General features: G+C 47.6%; 2 protein-coding genes across 3 annotated transcripts in view; one reads left to right on the forward strand and one right to left on the reverse strand.

Moving 5' to 3' along the window:
• Window positions 1-9,014: 9,014 nt before the first annotated feature.
• Window positions 9,015-15,845, reverse strand: kiaa1143 (KIAA1143 ortholog). Its single transcript, XM_033015120.1, has 3 exons — window positions 15,652-15,845; window positions 10,198-10,342; window positions 9,015-9,560 (listed from the first exon to the last, which is right to left on the reverse strand). Exons 1-3 carry the CDS (start codon window positions 15,757-15,759, stop codon window positions 9,352-9,354), a joined length of 462 nt encoding a protein of 153 aa, XP_032871011.1. The 5' UTR covers window positions 15,760-15,845; the 3' UTR covers window positions 9,015-9,351.
• Window positions 15,846-16,077: 232 nt separating this feature from the next.
• Window positions 16,078-18,810, forward strand: part of kif15 (kinesin family member 15) — a 92,463-nt gene continuing 89,730 nt past the window's right edge. For both annotated transcript variants that reach the window (XM_033015096.1, XM_033015106.1), the window contains exon 1: window positions 16,078-16,244. In XM_033015096.1, coding sequence (XP_032870987.1) covers window positions 16,220-16,244 — 25 coding nt within the window. In that variant the 5' untranslated portion in view covers window positions 16,078-16,219. The remainder of the gene's footprint in view (window positions 16,245-18,810) is intronic.

An 18,810-nucleotide genomic window follows, 5' to 3' on the forward strand; every position in this document is an offset into this window, starting at 1 on the left:
ATTCTATAAGATTCGTCAGACATGATTTACCTTTTGTAAATCCATGCTGACTTTGTCCAATGATTTCACCACTTTCCAAATGTGCTGCTATCCCATCTTTAATAACTGACTCTAGTAGTTTCCCCACTACCGATGTCAGACTAACTGGTCTGTAATTCCCCGTTTTCTCTCTCCCTCCCTTCTTAAAAAGTGGGGTTACATTTGCTACCCGCCAATCCTCAGGAACTACTCCAGAATCTAAAGAGTTTTGAAAGATTATTACTAATGCATCCACTATTTCTGGAGCTACTTCCTTAAGTACTCTGGGATGCAGCCTATCTGGCCCTGGGGATTTATAGGCCTTTAATCCATTCAATTTACCCAACACCACTTCCCGGCTAACCTGGATTTCACTCAATTCCTCCAACTCCTTTGACCCGCGGTCCCCTGCTATTTCCGGCAGATTATTTATGTCTTCCTTAGTGAAGACGGAACCAAAGTAGTTATTCAATAGGTCCGCCATATCCTTGTTCCCCATGATCAACTCACCTGTTTCTGACTGCAAGGGGCCTACATTTGTTTTAACTAATCTCTTTCTTTTCACATATCTATAAAATCTTTTGCAGTCAGTTTTTATGTTCCCTGCCAGTTTTCTTTCATAATCTATTTTTCCTTTCCTAATTAAGCCCTTTGTCCTCCTCTGCTGGTCTCTGAATTTCTCCCAGTCCTCCGGAATGCTGCTTTTTCTGGCTAATTTGTACGCATCATCCTTCGCTTTGATACTATCCCTGATTTCCCTTGTTATCCACGGATGCACTACCTTCCCTGATTTATTCTTTTGCCAAACTGGGATGAACAATTTTTGTAGTTCATCCATGCAGTCTTTAAATGTCTTCCATTGCATATCCACCGTCAACCCTTTTAGAATTAATTGCCAGTCAATCTTGGCCAATTCACGTCTCATACCCTCAAAGTTACCTTTCTTTAAGTTCAGAACCATTGTTTCTGAATTAACAATGTCACTCTCCATCCTAATGAAGAACTCAACCATATTATGGTCACTCTTGCCCAAGGGGGCACGTACAACAAGACTGCTAACTAACCCTTCCTCATTACTCAATACCCAGTCTAAAATAGCCTGCTCTCTCGTTGGTTCCTCTACATGTTGATTTAGATAACTATCCCGCATACATTCCAAGAAATCCTTTTCCTCAGCACCCCTGCCAATTTGATTCACCCAATCTATATGTAGATTGAAGTCACCCATTATAACGGTTTTGCCTTTGTCGCACGCATTTCTAATTTCCTGTTTGATACCATCTCCAACTTCACGACTACTGTTAGGTGGCCTGTACACAACACCCACCAGCGTTTTCTGCCCCTTAGTGTTTCGCAGCTCTACCCATACCGATTCCACATCCTCAAAACTAATGTCCTTCCTTTCCATTGCGTTAATCTCCTCTCTAATCAGCAACGCTACCCCACCTCCTTTTCCTTTCTCTCTATCCCTCCTGAATATTGAATATCCCTGGATGTTCAGCTCACAGCCTTGGTCACCCTGGAGCCATGTCTCCGTGATCCCAACTATATCATAGTCATTAATAGCTATCTGCACATTCAACTCATCCACCTTATTACGAATGCTCCTTGCATTGAGACACAAAGCCTTCAGGCTTGATTTTACAACACTCTTACCCCTTATACTATTATGCTGAAAAGTGGCCCTTTTTGATTTTTGCCCTAGATTTGCCGGCCTGCCACTTTTACTTTTCAACTTGCTACCTATTGCTTCTACCCTCATTTTACACCCCTCTGTCTCTACGCTCACACATTTAAGAAACCCTTTCCCTTTAACTCCATCCTTCACTATCCCATTCGGCACACCACCCCCCTTATTCAGTTTAAAACCACCCTTGTAGCAGTGGCAAACCTGCCTGCCAGAATGCTGGTCCCACACCTGTTAAGATGCAATCCGTCCCTTTTGTACAGTTCCCCCTTACCCCAAAACAGATCCCAGTGATCTAAGAATCTAAATCCCTGCCCCGTGCACCAGTTCCTCAGCCACACGTTCAGGTCCCGTATCTCCCTGTTCCTGCTCTCGCCAGCACGAGGAACTGGAAGCAAACCGGAGATAACAACCCTGGAGGTCCTGCTTTTCAGCATTTTTCCGAGCTCTCTAAAGTCACGCTGCAGAATATTCATCCCCTTCTTTCCAACATCGTTTGTGCCGACATGCACTACCACTTCCGGATGTTCACCTTCGCCCTTGAGGATTTTCTGCACTCTGTCCGTGACATCCTGGATCCTGGCACCAGGAAGGCAGCACACCATCCTCGCATCCCGTCTGTTGCCGCAGAAACCCCTGTCCGTACCTCTCACAATGGAGTCTCCCACTACAATGGCGTTGCCTGCCTTAGGCCTTTTTGGTTTTGGCTCAACAGCCCTATTCGCATCACAAGCCAGTCCGCCGCCCAGTGTAAACACCTCTTCTGTCCCGACAGCTTCTAAGTGGGTGAACCTGTTCACAAGAGGTACAACACCCGGGGAAGTTGGCATTCCATGCTTCCCTCCCGTTCTCACTGTCTCCCACCTTCTCTCTTCCAGTACCTTAGGTGTAACAATCGTACTGTAGAACTTGTCGAGGAACGACTCAGTTTCTCGGACGAACCGGAGGTCATCCACTTGCTTCTCAAGTTCCCCAACACGGCCCTTCAGGAGCTCTACCTGGATGCACTTCTCGCATTTGTAGCAGCCAGAGGCACCAGCGGTGTCCTTGACCTCCCACATACTGCAAGCATCGCACTGAATCAGCTTGCCTGACATCTCCTGCTATCGTCTCTACCTCTCAAGCGTATATTGCGTGGTCTCCTCTCCTCAGCAGCCTCCTCGCCGAAGACTCTCGAGCCAAAGACTCTTCTCACATGGCACTTCCCTCACTGCCGTTCCCCAAGAGCAGTCTTGCTTAAATTGACTGATAAATTGCCTGATTTACCAATTTACAAACCAAATTCCTGTTTTCAACTGTTTTCCCGGCACTGACTCACTTCTCTCCTCCCACTTGGGCTAGAGCCAATCAGTCGTATCTCTTGCTAAACTCCTGCTGCTGTTGCTCCCAAAACTACAGCAGTTCTGAGCAAAGTCTGCCTGTCCTTGGCCTCTACTTTAACTGTTTTTCACTTCTCTCCTCCCACTTGGGCTAGAGCCAATCAGTCGTATCTCTTGCTAATCTCCTGCTGCTGTTGCTCCCAAAAGCTACAGCAGTTCTGTCTGTGCGCAGTTTGCACGTTCTCCCCGTGACCGCGTGGCTTTTCTCCAAGAGCTCCGGTTACCTCTCACACTCCAAAGACGTGCAGGTTTGTAGGTTATCTGGCTTTGGTAAAATTGTAAATAGTCCCTTGTGTGCTAGTGTACGGGGTGATCGTTGGTCAGCAGGGGCTTGGTGGGCTGAGGGCCTGTTTCCGCGCTGTATCTCTCAAGGCAGTGTTGTATGTTTTGGCGCCATTGTTCAAGATTCATGTCTGTAAATTGTTCCAAATGCATTGTAGAAAGTGATGCCAATTTGTGCAGTCTGATCCCTCTAACAACTAGGATCTTTGCTCCATACTCACAGCCAAAGAAGGGTCCTGGCCTGAAATATCACCTATCCATGTGGAATAAAAAAATTACTGCTTGATCCAACACTGTACAACTCTGGAACTATTGGACAAGAGATAAGAAAAATAAGGAAGGACCTCATTGAAACACACAGAATAGTGAAAGGCTCGGATAGAGGATGTGGAGAGGATATTTCGTCTAGTGGGAGAGTCTAGGACTAGAGGTCCCAGCCTCAGAATTAAAGGAAATTCTTTCAGGAAGGAGATGAGGAGGAATTTCTTTAGTCAGAGGGTGGTGAATCTGAGGATTTATTTGCCACTGAAGTCTGTGGAGGCCAAGTCAATGGATATTTTTAACATAGAAAAATAGGTGCAGGAGTAGGCTATTCGGCCCTTTGAGCCAGCACCGCCATTCAGTATGATCATCCAAAATCAGTATACCGTTCCTGCTTTTCCCCATATCCCTTGATTCCTTTAGGCCTAAGAGCTAAATCTTTTGAAAAGGCAGAGATAGATTCTTGATTAGTACAGTGTCAGGGGTTATGGGGAATAGGCAGGAGAGTGGGGTTAGGAAGGAGAGATAGATCAGCCAGAATTGAATGGCGGAGTAGTTCAAGAGAGTTAGATTTAGCTTTTAGGGCTAAAGGAATCATAGAAAATAGGTGCAGGGGGAGGCCATTCGGCACTTCGAGCCAGCACCACCATTCATTGTGATCATGGCTGATCGTCCCCAATCAATAACCCGTGCCTGCCTTCTCCCCATATCTCTTGATTCCACTAGCCCCCAGAGCTGTCTAACTCTCTCTTAAATCCATCCAGTGATTTGGCCTCCACTGCCCTCTGTGGCAGGGAATTCCACAAATTCACATCTCTCTGGGTGAAAAAGTTTTTTCTCACTTCAGTCTTAAATGGCCTCCCCTTTATTCTAAGCCACTGGTTCTGGACTCGCTCAACATTGGGAACATTTTTCCAGCATCTAGCTTGACCAGTCCTTTTATAATTTTATATGTTTCTATAAGATTCTATAAGGGATATGGGGAAAAAAGCAGGAACAGGGTACTGATTTTAGATGATCAGTCATGATCATATTGAATGGCGGTGCTGGCTCAAAGGGCTGAATGGCCTACTCCTGCACCTATGTTTCTAGAATTAATGGGCCAAATGGCCTAATTCTACTCCTATCACATGACAAGTGGTGAGTTGGCATCTGCATTCTGAGAATATGGTGACCTAAGGCATGCCTTCCATAGGTGTAAAGAATGTTTAGTTAGGTTTAGAGTGGAAACAGGCCCTTCGGCCCACTGAGTCCGCACCGACCAGCAATCCCCGCAGATTAATACTATCCAACACTAGGGACGATTTTTACATTTATACCAAGCCAATTAACCTACCAACCTGTATGACTATGGCGAGTGGGAGGAAACCGAAGCATCTATAGAAAATCCACGCAGGTCATGGGGAGAAGGCAAAAAAATTGCATAAGTTGGCAGAGATCAGCCATGTTTGAACGGTGGAGTAGACTTGATGGGCTGAATGGCCTAATTCTGCTTCTAAAACGTGTGAACTCAGTGCAGACAAGCAGCCGTAGTCAGGATGGCGCCCGGGTCTCTGGCGCTGTGAGGCAGCAACTCTACCGCTGCACCACCGTGCCGACCTAAGTGTTTTAGTAAGGAGAATTGCAGCTTACTTCACACAAGACAATATTCCAAAGATGTAACACACACGTATAATAATCATTTCTGAGTATAAACGTACCATACAAAGATAATTTGAAATATACAAAGCCAATGATCATGTACGACTGTATCCTCAGCTCTGGAAACAGCTGATTACACATATTCCCACGAGCACAATATTCCAGCAACCACTCTTCTTTATTAAGGCAATTTACAGCCTCCAAAACATGACCTTATTGATTATTCAAGCAATTAACCATAAAAACTAATTCATAAAATGCCGTAGGGCAGAAACACAGACAGAGTATAATGGCTCCCCGATTACAAGTAGCTCATGAACCAAGTCAGATTCTGATATTACCAACTTCTCACCAGGAAATTAGCAGTGAAGTCGGACTCATTCCTAGTGTGGTGGAAGAGGTTTGAAATGGTTCCCCTTTGCAAATTGATGCAATGGTTACATTTAAGTCCAAGATTAATAAATCTTACCCTACAGAGATTAACAGGGGAACATTGGATTATTTAGGAGGATTTATAGGCACGAGCTATGGGAGAGGAAAAGGTTGCACTTGGATGTAGACACAGGGCAAAGCACAGTGCTGGGGTAACTCAGCGGGTCAGGCAGCATCTGTGGAGAACATGGATAGGTGTTTTGGGTCAGGAGAAGGGGATTTCAAGGCCCTTGATGAAGATCTCTGTACCTGGTTAGCAAGGACGAGGTGCTGGGGAGTAATCACTGTTGCTGCTCTGTTTGAGAATGCAGGGAACAATCGGCTGCTGACCCTCACATCTGCGGAAGGATTGCTACTGGACAGGAATCTCTGGGATAGGATGAACTTGCATTGGGATGAGAATGGTCTCATTAGAGATGGTGCACATGGCTGTGCACACGGCAGCTTGCGTCTTACTAACGCAACAGCTTTCGGAGGTGTCTTCACCTCCCCCACTCGCTCCCCTCACTTCACCCGCTCCCAAATCCAACTGGGCTTCTGGACAGTGACCACGATATCTAGAGTTCTGGCACCTTTCTGATTTTGGTCCCGTGAAAGGATGCTGCTGCTGCTAATGTGGCAATATCCTGCCACCATCTGTAAAAGAAACTCAAACATACAATTACAACACTTACCGGTTTTTGGACAGGTTGTTGGACAGCAAAGGCAAAGAAGGACAGAGTCACACGGCGCGGAAACAGGCCCTTCGGCCCAACTATGGATACCGGACCAGCACAGATTAAAGGGATTAGTTTAGACAGATACGATAGGCTGAAAGGGCCTGTTGCAAGGCAGGAGGTGGCTGTAGTGTTGGATGGGATGAACTGTGGGGCAGCACGGTGGCGCAGCGGGTAGAGTTGCTGCCTCACAACGCCAGACACTCGGGTTCCATCCTGACTACGGGTGCTGTCTGTAAGGAGTTTGTACACTCTCCCCGTGACATGCGTGGGTTTTCTCCGGTTTCCTCTCCCACTCCAAAGACGTACAGATTTGCAGGTTAATTGGGTTTGTAACATTGTAAAAATGCCCCTCGTGGGTCGTATAGTGCTAGTGTGCCGGGATCGCTGGTCGGCACGGACTTGACGGACTGAAGGTCCCGTTTTTGCGCTGTATCTCTAAATTGAGGTGTTGCATTTTGAATAGGAATCTGAGGGGTAACTTTTTCACACAAAGGGGGGCGTGTGTACGGAACAAGCTGCCAGAGGAGGTAGTTGAGGCTGGGACTATCCCAACATTTAAAATACAGTTAGACAGGTACATGGATAGGACAGGTTTGGAGGGATATGGACCAAATGCCGGCAGGTGGGACTAGTGTAGCTGGGACATGTTAGCCGGAGTGGGCAAGTTGGGCCGAAGAGCCTGTTTCCACACTGTTTAGTTTAGTTTTGTCTAGAGATACACCACCAAAACAGGCCCTTCGGCCCACCGGGTCTGTAATCCGACCAGCGATCCCCGCACATTAACACTATCCTACACCCACATTTACCAAACCAATTATCCTACAAACCTGCACGTCTTTGGAGTGTGGGGGGAAACCAAAGATCTCGGAGAAAACCCACGCAGGTGACGGGGAGAACGTACAAACTCCGTAGAGACAGCGCCCATAATCGGGATGGAACTTGGTTCTCCAGCACTGCATTCGCTGCAAGGCGGCAACTCAACCGCCACCGTGCCTGCCCTATGACATTGTAAAGTGGTGCAAGGAAGTACTGTGACCAGTGAAGGAGACACGGCCTCCTTCATCGTGGCATCGTCACACACAATGGACAAAATAGTCTCTTTATGAAGAAGGGTCTTGACCTGAAACCTCGCTGATTCCTTCTCCTTATAGATGCTGCCTCGCCCGCTGAGTTACTCCATCACTTTTTGTCGACCTTCTCCTGTGACAGAGGTCAGGGACAGTTTCTTCCCAGCTGTTATCAGGCAACTGAACCATCCCACCACAACCAGAGAGCGGTCCTGAGCTATTATCTACCTCATTGGTGACCCTCGGACTATCCTTGATCAGGCTGTACTGGCTTTACCTTGCACTAAACATTATTCCCTTATCATGTATCTGTACACTGTGAATGGCTCGATTATAATCATGTATTGTCTTTTTGCTGACTGTTTAGCACGTAACAAAAGTTTTTCACTGTACCTCGGTACACGTGACAATAAACTAAACTGAACTGAGGTGGAGGAACTCTGGAACTGTCTACAATGAATTTTAAATCTAAAATGGATAAAACGTTGCCAATGAGGCAATACAGAATAAGAGACAAGGTGGTATATGGTCAGGTGGTGGGTCTGTGACGGAGTGTCGTTAGATGCGTGAGGAGACGACCAGGTTCCCGGTGAGAACGGCCAGGGACATCGGGCCTCCGTAGAGGCAATTGCGGTGGCCTCAATAGGCCTGACTTTGGGGTGAACATGGGGTGGGGACTGGACATTGTGCCTTCCTCCACAGTGCTACCCACCGTGGGGGGATGATTTTTTTGTCTAATTGTAGTCCTGTAGGTCTGTGTCCAAGATGGCTGCCGTGAAGAGAGAGTGGACGCTGGCGCGCTTTGGCTGCCGCTGCTCTCTCTTCACACTGTGTTTTTGATTTTCTGTTTTTGGATAGAATTCTGTTTTTAATTTGTGTCTCTGTGATGTCTTTTTTACCTGTTCTATTCCGATTATATGTTTTTATTCCGATTACTATGTAAGGTGTCCTTGAGATGTCTGAAAGGCGCCCATTAAATAAAATTTATTATTATTATTATTATTAGATAAAGAGCAGGTTGTCATCGGACCCACATCAACGTCACAACAGAACAGACATATGTCTTTTCCTCCAGTAAGTTGTACTGTGTTATTATTCCCATCATTCTAATTTAATGCAGAGATAATTCCACGTACAGAAGTTGAGCTCAAGCAGCTTCAAAGATAAACATAATATCATCACTCAATCCACTCCATCTTTAAGCTGCAAACACAATTAACGTTGGATAAAGAATATCAATATACCCCAGAACTTTTTACATCCATCTTGATCCATGCCAAGATGACAACATTGACCTTACAATAGTGGGAAGTGCGTGTGTGTCCGAGTGTGTATTTGTGTGTGTGTGTGTCTGTGTGCGTATGCATATGTGTGCACGTGCGTGTTTATGTGTATGCCTGTGTGTATGCGTGCACGTGCTTATGTGTGCGCGTGCTTATGTGTGCGGGTGCGTGTGTTTATGTGTGAGTGTATGTGTGTGCGTATGTGTGCGCGTGCGTGTGTGTGTGCGTATGTGTGCGCGTGCGTGTGTGTGTGCCTGTGTGTATGCATGCGTGTGTGTGTGCGCCTGTGTGTATGCATGTGTGTGTGTGTGTGTGCGCGTGTGTTTATGTGTGTGTATTTATGCGGGGAACAGTAAACAAGTCATGTACACTGTGACTATATATATATGCAGAGCTGATGGATTGGGGTTGTCTGAATCCAAGGGGGTAGAGGTGGGCACTGGCATTGACAAATGCCCAGAGCATTGGCTGCTGTGGTCACCTCTACAGTTTGACCAACCTCAGCTTGTGAGCAAGTCCATCGGTGGATATGTGACCAGAGGGATCTGTCCCAACTCCCCCCCAGACCCTGCACCCCTCACGCTACTCATCATCTTCCTCATCATCTCCGAATGAAAGCAGGCTGCTGTTCTTCACTTGCTTGGCTTTGTTTTCCAAGGCTGTAGCGTCTGGCCTGTTGCTCTGCTCTTCCTTCTTCTTCTTGCTGGAGGTGCTAAAGACCCCCGTCACCTTGTCATCTGAAGACCGCTTTGCTGGCTTCCGAAACACAATCTTGCCGTCCACAGGCTGGGCTGAAGCACAGAATAAGGAACACAACAAATCGTTCAAGGTGAGAAATATTTGTATTGACATTCTACGCTATGTTAGAATCTTGAACACGATCATAATCTGAGGATAAAGAGCTCAGTCATTGGGGGATAAGCTGAAGAGAACTTCCTCCACTTGGAAGGTGATGAATCACTGGAGTCTATCAGAGGCTGCACATGTTTAGTCAGGGCAGCACGGAGGCACAACGGTAGAGTTGCTGCCTCACAGCGCTTACAGTACCAGAGACCCGGGTTTGACCCTGACTACGGGTGCTGTGGCCAAGTCAAGGCAGAGATAGATAGATTCTTGATCACTATGGGTGTCAGGGGTTATGGGGAGAAAGCAGGAGAATGGGGTTGAGAGGGAAAGATAGATCAGCCATGATTAAATGGCAGAGTAGACGTGATGGGCTGAATGGCCTAATTCTGCTCCTATCATAGGCCATATGTGATAGGAGTAGAAGCCTATCACGTGTGCGTATTAGTTGGCACCAGAGTTGCGAATGTTCTGGTGAAGTTTCAGACACTGGCCAGGGCTGGGAGGTGCTGTAACAAACTAGCAGCTGGACATAGACAATGAGGATAACGGCACATTGCCAGATGAAGAATGATGATTCCGTACATTTCTCGGAGCTTTCTGCCGTCTCTTTGACCTTTGAAGCTTCCTCGGCAGTCAGGTCCCCCTGATGGAGCACGACCACCTGTGGCTGCTCATCCTCCCCATCGCTTGGCCCGCTGTCACTGTCGACCGGGGCCTGTAGCTGTCTCTGAAACATGCACAAACAATCCCTGGCATTATGTCACCCTGACATTTACCTCAACTGCTCACTTTATGGTTAGTTCACAAGTTACAGGAGTAGAATTCGGCCATTCTGTCCATCAAGTCCACTCCGCCATTCAATCATGGCTGATCTCTGCCTCCTAATCCCATTTTCCTGCCTTTTCCCCATTACCCTTGATACCCATTCTAATCAAGATTTTGTCTACCTTAAAAATATCATAGAAACACAGAAAAATAGGTGCAGCAGGAGGCCATTCAGCCCTTCAAGCCAGCACCACCATTCAATATGATCATCCAAAATCAGTACCCCGTTCCAGCTTTTTCCCCATATCCCTTGATTCGTGTAGTCCCAAGATCTAAATCTAAAGGGCCTGTCCCACTTGGGCGACATTTTCATCGACAGCCTGAAAAGAGGTTGTCGTGGCGTGACGCATGTCGTGACGCGCGGTGTCTCCCTGTCGCCCCTGGATTTTGGAATGTTCAAAATCTTCAGGCGACATCTGGGTGTCTCATCATGCGGTGCGCCCTGTCACACGCTGACGTACGCTGTCCTGCGGGTGACGCCCGGTGACGCGAGGATATAAAGCGCCGACTTTCGAAACGATTTCTATTATTTGGCTGAAGATAGCCAGGGGCAAAGTGCCCATAAAGAATAAAAAGTACATAGATATACAAAGTACATTATTAAGAACATCTGAAATGATGTTCTTTCTAATGGGGTGAAAAAATAAAGATCTTTTTGTCTTGATGAAGTTGATTGGAATTGATGTAGATTGTAACGTTATTGTCAGATCTGAATATTGTTGTTGAATAAAATTTTTGCTTAAGTATGATGCTCTTTGAAATATGCCGCTAAATATATAGTTACTTTGTTGAACATAAACCTTTCTTGTTAAACAAATTGTTGTTTTTCAATATGATGTTATTTTTAAGCTGTCGTTAAATAAACAATTTATTTCTTAAAAAGTTATTGGTCCTTAGATTTATTGTAGATAAGTTCATTTCCAATGTGATTATTATACTTCAGAGTAAACGTCTTGTGTTGTGAAGGCAGGGGACACGGAGTGTTGTAGCTTGACGTAGATTGTCGTACAACTTGACAGAGTTTAGGGTGACTACGGGTGTCAGTCACTGACCCTTGCAGTCGCCGAAAAAAAATCGCAAAGTGGGACAGGCCCTTAACTCCCTCTTGAAAACATCCAGTGAATCGGCCTCCACTGCCTTCTGTGGCAGAGAATTTCACAGATTCACAACTCTCTGGGTGAAAAAGTCTGTCCTCATCTTCGTCCTAAATGGCCTACCCCTTATTCTTAAACTGTGACCCCTGGTTCTGGACTCCAACATGGGGAACATTTTTCCTGCATCTAGCCTGTCCAATACTCCAAGAATTTTATATGTTTCTATAAGATTCCCTCTCATCCTAAATTCCAGTGAATACAAGCCCAGCCGACCCATTCTTTCATCATATGTCAGTCCATCCATCCTGGGAATTAACCTGCCGAACCTACGCTGCACTCCCTCAATAGCAATAATGTCCTTCCTCAAATTAGGAGACCAAAATTGCACACAATACTCCAGGTGTGGTCTCACCAGGGCCCTGTACAACTGCAGTAGGACCTCCTTGCCCCTATACTCAAATCCTCTCGCAATGATGGCCAACATGCCATTAGCTTTCTTCACTGCCTGCTGTACCTGCATGCTTACTTTCAGTGACTGATGTACAAGCACACCCAGGTCTCGTTGCACCTCCACTTCTCCTAATCTGACATAATTCAGATAATAATCTTCCTTCTTGTTCTTGCCACCAACGTGGATAACCTCACATTTATCCACATAATACTGCATCTGCCATGCATCTTCCCACTCACCCAGCCTAACCAAGTCACCCTGCAGCCTCATAGCATCCTCCTTGCTGCTCACACTGTCACCCAGCTTTGTGTCATCCGCAAACTTGGAGACTTACATTTAATTCCCTTGTCTAAATCGTTAATATATATTGTAAACCAGCATCGAGCCTTGCCGCACCCCACTTGTCTCTGTCTGCCATTCTGAAAAGGACCCGTTAATTCCTACTCTTTGCCTCCTGTTTGCCAACCAGTTCTCTATCCATGTCAATACCCTACCTCCTATACCATGTGTTCTAATTTTGCACACTAATCTCGACTGATTTGGCCTCCACAGCCCTCTTTGGCAATTAGTTCCACAGATTAACAACCCTCTGATTTCTGGATTCTCTCCCCATTTATAAAATAGTCTACGCTTTTATTCCTACTAACACAATGCATGACTCCACAATTTGCTACACTATATTCCATCTGCCACTTCTCTGCCCACTCTCCCAACCTATCCAAATCTTTCTACAGAGTCCTTGCTGCCTCTACACTACCTGCCCCTCCACCTATCTTAGCAACATCTGCAAACTTGGCAACAAAGTCTTCAATCCACTAGTTAATGGTCTTACTGTGTGCAAACTGGCACCACAAGTGCAGCTTTAGAACAGTGGCTCCAACAGCAGCATTCATTGATCCAATCTCAATGTACTGTGTGTAGGAAGCAGCTGCAGATATAGTCAGAGAGCGATAGTGTGGAAACAGGCCCTTCGGCCCAACTTGCCCACACCGCCCAACAATGTCCCAGCTACTCTTGTCCTACCTGCCTGCGATTGGTCCAGATCCCTCTAAACTTGTCCTATCCATGTACCTGTCTAACTGTTTCTTAAACGATGGGATAGTCCCAGCTTCAACTACCTCCTCTGGCAGCTCGTTCCATACACCCACCACCCTTTGTGTGAAAAACTTACCCCTCAGATTCCTTTAAAATCTTTTCCCTTTCACCCTGAAGTTATGTCCTCTAGTCCTCGATTCCCCTACTCTGGGCAAGAGAATCTGTGCATCTACCCGATCTATTCCTCTCATGATTTTGTATACCTCTATAAGATCCCCCTCATCCTCCTCCATTCCATGGAATAGAGACCCAGCCGACTCAACCTCTCCCTATAGCTCAAAAACCTCACGTCCTGGCAAAATCCTCGTATATCTTTTCTGAACCTTTCCAGCTTGACAATATCTATCCTATAACATGGTGCCCAGAACTAAACACAATATTCTCAATGCGGTCTCACCAACGTCTTATACAACTGCAACATGACCTCCCATGGGAGGTTGCACGGCAGTCGAGGTCACGACCGTGACCCACACTGTTGCCACGCAACACTTTCTGGAGTACAACGCATCACCGGTTCCTCGCTCCCCTCCATTGAGTCTGTCCAAAGCAAGCGTTGTCTGCGGAGGGCGGTCAGCAGCATCGCAAGGACTGCTCTCACCCCAACCATGGACTGTTTACCCTCCTCCCATCCGGGAGGCGCTACAGGTCTCTCCGTTGCCGAACCAGCAGGTCCAGGAACAGCTTCTTCCCGGCGGCTGTCACTCTACTTAACAACGTACCTCGGTGACTGCCAATCATCCCCCCACCCCCCGGACACTTATTATCACTTATTATTATTTATTCAAATCATTTGCTATGTCGCTCTTCCAGGGAGATGCTAAATGCATTTCGTTGTCTCTGTACTGTACACTGACAATGACAATTAAAATTGAATCTGAATCTGAATCTGACAAGCGGTGAACGTCAGGTAAGCACTTACTATGGCTGCCAGTACAGCGGGCCCGTCTTCTGTCCCAGCATCCGGACTCCACGCTGACTGGTTCCACACTCGCGGACCCCGGGCCATCTGTCACCCCGTGTGGGGGTCGGGGGTGAATCACCCCTTGTGTCATGTGTGGGTCGGGGTCAGGTGAACCACCCTGGTGTGGGGGTCGGGGTCCGGGGATCAGGGGGGTGAATCACCCCGTGTGGTGGTCGGGGTCCGGGGATCGGGGGAGTGAATCACCCCGTGTGTCATGTACGGGTCGGGGTCCGGGGGTCGGTGAATCAGACCAGTAATCTGGTGCAGTGCGGTCAGTGAGTCTGGGTGGGCGGAGGGACCAGATTATCGCCAACTCTGCTGCAGTTGACGGGGACGTTGCCGGGTTTATGCCCCCTTGTGTCCACTGCCCGGAGCCGCGGCCTCGCTCCACCTGGCCCCGTGTGCATGTGGGCGCTGCCAACCCACAGCCCGTCACAGTGTGGCCGCACAGGGGGAGATGGGGCAGAGGGCGGCCATGGCCGGACAGCGTTGACCCCAGGGGGAGAGTGGGGGCTGTCCTGAGGGATCCGCTCCTTCCGCCGCTTACACCTCGGTGCTCGGGTTCAGTCACCCTCCAGCCCCAGGCGGTCGCGGGCCGGGACTTGCCATCAATCCATCTGCTCATTTGCAAGTCAGTGAGCAGCAGTAATTTTGGCGATTTTATCACACGGTTACCCGTATTTCCACAATTTTTTACAGTGCAATACTTGGCCATTTTTAACAGGTGAGAAAGTACATGTTTTGTGTGCTACTAGTGTATGCCAGAAGCTGCCTTGTACTCCAGAAGGATCGAGCCACTCCGTGCGTCACGCCCTTTGACCTTGCATCCCTCTACTCCCCCCCCCCCAATACTCAATACTCTGACCGATGAAGGCCAAAGTGCCAAAAGCATTTTTGTCCACCTTATCTACCTGTGACTCCATCTTCATGGAACCATGCACCTGTACACCTAGATCGCTCTGCTCTACAACGTTCCCCAGAGGTACATGGTTAGGACGGGTTTGGAGGGATATGGACCAAACGCAGGCAAGTGGAACGAGTGATTATTGTTGTGTCTTCAAAAAAAAAAGTGTAAATACTGGTTCTGTCTGTTGTTCTGCACAATCCCGCAGGCATTTACCACTTTCATTTAACTGTACACCTTGTATGACAACTAAACGTGACTTGTAGAAACATAGAAAATAGGTGCAGGAGTAGGCCATTCGAGCCTGCACCGCCATTCAATATGATCATGGCTGATCATCCAACTCAGTATCCTGTACCTGCCTTCTCTCCGTACCCTCTGATCCCTTTAGCCACAAGGGCCACATCTTACTCCCTCTGCTGGGAGTTGGGACATTGTTGGGCGGTCTGGGCGAGTGGGGCCGAAGGGCCTGATTCACACTGTGTTACAACAGTGACGCTGTCTCCTCAGCACCCGGCCTCCATGCACTGTGACTGCGCCCTGTGGCAGCAAGGAAGGGTTCAGAGTGTCCCGGGCAGAAGGGGGGACATCCCCGGGGGAGGGGGAAGGGGGGGGAGGGGGGTAGTGAGGGAGCGCCTCGAGGGGGAGGAGAGTGAGGGAGCGCGGGGGGAGGGAGGGAGCGCCGCGGGTCCGGGCCGGCACCCACCTTGGTGTGGACGCTGGGCCCCGGCGTGTACCCCACCGCCTCCTTGAAGCGCCGCAGGAAGGCGGGCTCCGGCGGCCGCACGAACGACACGGCGCTGCGTTTGCTCATCTTCACGGCCCGGCCGCTGCCTGCATGCCCGCCTGCCCGCGCCTGCGCACGCTCCCGTCAACCAAAACCCCCGTCACATGGGAGAGGGGGGACAACGACCCACAGCCAATGGCAGCTGCGGCCCCCCCGTCACATGGGAGAGAGAGGGGGGGAACAACGATCCACAGCCAATGGCAGCCGCCGCCCCCCGTCACATGGGAGAGAGGGAGGAATAAACACGGGCCAGTGGCAGTTATTTCCCCCCCCCCGTCACGTGGGACTGGCGCCTCCACCGTCCTCAACCCCGCGCATGTCACGTGGGGGGGGGAGGGGCGCCTTGAGCCGCAGCGGTGACGCCGCGCCCCCGGCACGTGACCCTGAGCGCCGGCGCCAAAATTAAAAACAAAGATAGTGTGGCGGCGCTTGATTTAAACCGATCGTCGCTGCAGCCCGAGCGCCCCCCGGCACTGCACGGCCCGGCATGGACATGGTCCCCGCTGGGACAGGTGAGTAACCGAGTGTCCGGGCCCCCCTCCAGAGTAAACACCGGGCCCAAGCCCGCGGTCCCGCCGCCTCTCTCGCTGTAACTAACAGGCCCCTCAGCCCACAGAGTCGGCGCCGACCAGCGGTGGCACTGAAGGCTGATATATCCCCAGGGCCTGATGTAGGGATGCTACACAATTTATCCCATCAGATAAAGCATATAAATAACTTTAATTTGATACCTAATTCACTTTCATATCTTCAGTAAAGTTATGGTCATTTTCATACTCGGAAATTAGCATCTTGTTACCAATACGCAAAGATCTTATAGCGAAGCCCCCTATAAGATCTTTGGGGAGAGGGGCATAGGAGGGGGGGAGACATTGTAGTGAGGGGGCAGGCGAGGCAGTGCCGGGGGGGAATAAGGCCTAGCGTGTGTGAAGTTGCGGGGAGGTTTACAATGTTTCTTATTTACAATGTTTCTTATTTAATGTCCCTTGTCTAGTCTGAAATAAAGTTCATTATTGGATCAGAAGAAATATAATTGTGTGTGTTATATGATTATATACATTTATATAATTTTCATGTATGTGTGTTTATAAACATTTTATTCTTTAACAAGAATTAACAGAATTATGAATCTAACCCTATATCACGCACAAAAAGTTCCCCCGCAATGTCAATTACCCTGCGAGTCGGGTCGGTTCCGGTTACTACAAAATCAACTCAAACACTGCTTGTGAGCCATTTAAAAAGAAATGATTTAAAAAACATTAAAAAAGACAATTACCAGAATCAAATTTTATTCTTGACAAGAAGTATGAACTGACAGATTTATGAATCTAACCCACACAAACTGTTGCCCCGCAACATTGATTACGCCCCGCAACATTGATTACACTGCGAGTCGGGTCGGGTCAGGTAGGCTCAGGTTACTAAAATGGGCGGGGGAAAATGACCATAATCCCCTCCATAGCGTACTACACGTCAGCCCATTGCATTTCGCAGGAGTAGCCTATCTTGCTCCGCTATAAGATCTTTGGTTGCACGTGTGGTCATTGGGTCAATGGGCGTGACGCACTGAGCAGCTCAATCCATGTGGAGGACATGGCAGCTTCCGGCATGTGGTAGACAAAAGCAAGGACAAAAGTGCTGGAGAAACTTAGCGGGTGCAGCAGCATCTATCGAGCGAAGGAAATAGGCAACGTTTCGGGCCGAAACCATTCTTCAGTCTAACCCGTCTGAAGAAGGGTTTCGGCCCGAAACGTTGCCTATTTCCTTCGCTCCATAGATGCTGCTGCACCCGCTGAGTTTCTCCAGCACTTTTGTTTACCTTCGATTTTACAACATCTGCAGTTCCTTCTTAAACAGCTTCCGGCATATACTGTTAATACACGAAACGCGTTCTTTCTTGCCCATTAAAAAACGCAGAAATTGTCATTTTTTGCGCTTTAAATAATTGTGGAAATCGGGGTAAGTGTGAAAGACATTTATCCTCCTTCAGAATTCCAAATGTGAAGAGAAATGATGGTAGAGAGAAGCGAGAGCTGAAGGGATAACAACAGCTAAAGTGGTTGGCGAACATTGGGCGTGCAGATATCCAGATTGAAAATATTGGGAATTATCGTTTGCTCACTGCATTTCATCAACAGTAAGGCATTATTTGTGTTTTCTCTTGATTCCTTTGATATCTAAAAAGTTTCAGAAGTGATAAATCTGGCTGTAAAATGTTTAAATCGCCCATGGTTCTGAAGTGGGGTTTTACTTGCAAAAAGAAAACACTTCTGAAGCTAAATTCATCATTTAAAAAAATCTCCAGACTTACGAGTGGTGTGTGGAAAAGTAAGTTTTCTAACATTGTGCTATTGAGATGTATATTTTGGCAAATAATAAAATGTCCTGACAGCTTAAACACCCACTCACTTTCAAAGATATTGAAAGTTTGCTGAGGTTGATTATGCCCAATTAACAGCTCACAATTATGCCATTCCTTGGCTTGCATCTGAGTAAAATGTAATTCAAAACCCACGTATGGTTTGCGTTTTTTTATTAATGACAAATTTTGCTTCAGACGCGTTTTCTTTTTGTATGTAAAAACCCACTTGAGAACCATGGGCGATGTTAAAATTTTACAGCTGGATTTATCACTTCTGAAACATTTTAGATACCAAAGGAATCAAGAAAAAACCCAAATAATGCCTTACTGTTGGTGAAATGCAGTGAGCAAATGCGATAATTGCCAATATTTTCAATCTTGTTATATGCACGGCCATTGTTCGCCAAGCACTTTAGCTGTTGTTGCCCCTTCAGCTGTCGCTTCTCTGTACCATAATTTCTCCTCACTTTTGGAATTGTGAAGTAGGATAAATGTCTCCCACGCTTACCCTGATTTCCATTTTGCCGGTTTTTAACGGGCCCGCTACGCTGGAAACAATGGTAAGTGCTTACCTGCAGTTCATCGCGTGTACTCCAGTTGGCGTTGCGTGGCAATAGTACGGGTCACGGGTCGTGACCCGACTGCCGTGCAACCTCCCTATTGCTTTTCCATTACCTTAATATAAGTAACTAGGAAAATGGACAAGGGAGAGC

This window comes from Amblyraja radiata, chromosome 2 (genome assembly GCF_010909765.2).
Source record: "Amblyraja radiata isolate CabotCenter1 chromosome 2, sAmbRad1.1.pri, whole genome shotgun sequence".
In the NCBI taxonomy this organism is placed as follows: Eukaryota; Metazoa; Chordata; class Chondrichthyes; order Rajiformes; family Rajidae; genus Amblyraja; species Amblyraja radiata.

Coding starts and splice junctions, on each gene's coding strand:
- kiaa1143 (XM_033015120.1), bottom strand. CDS start 15,759: ATGAGCAAACGCAGCGCCGTGTCGTTCGTGCGGCCGCCGGAGCCCGCC. Junction 10,343..15,651: donor GGCCCAGCGTCCACACCAAG/GTGGGTGCCGGC, acceptor TGCATGTTTCAG/AGACAGCTACAGGCCCCGGT. Junction 9,561..10,197: donor GGCAGAAAGCTCCGAGAAAT/GTACGGAATCAT, acceptor TCTGTGCTTCAG/CCCAGCCTGTGGACGGCAAG.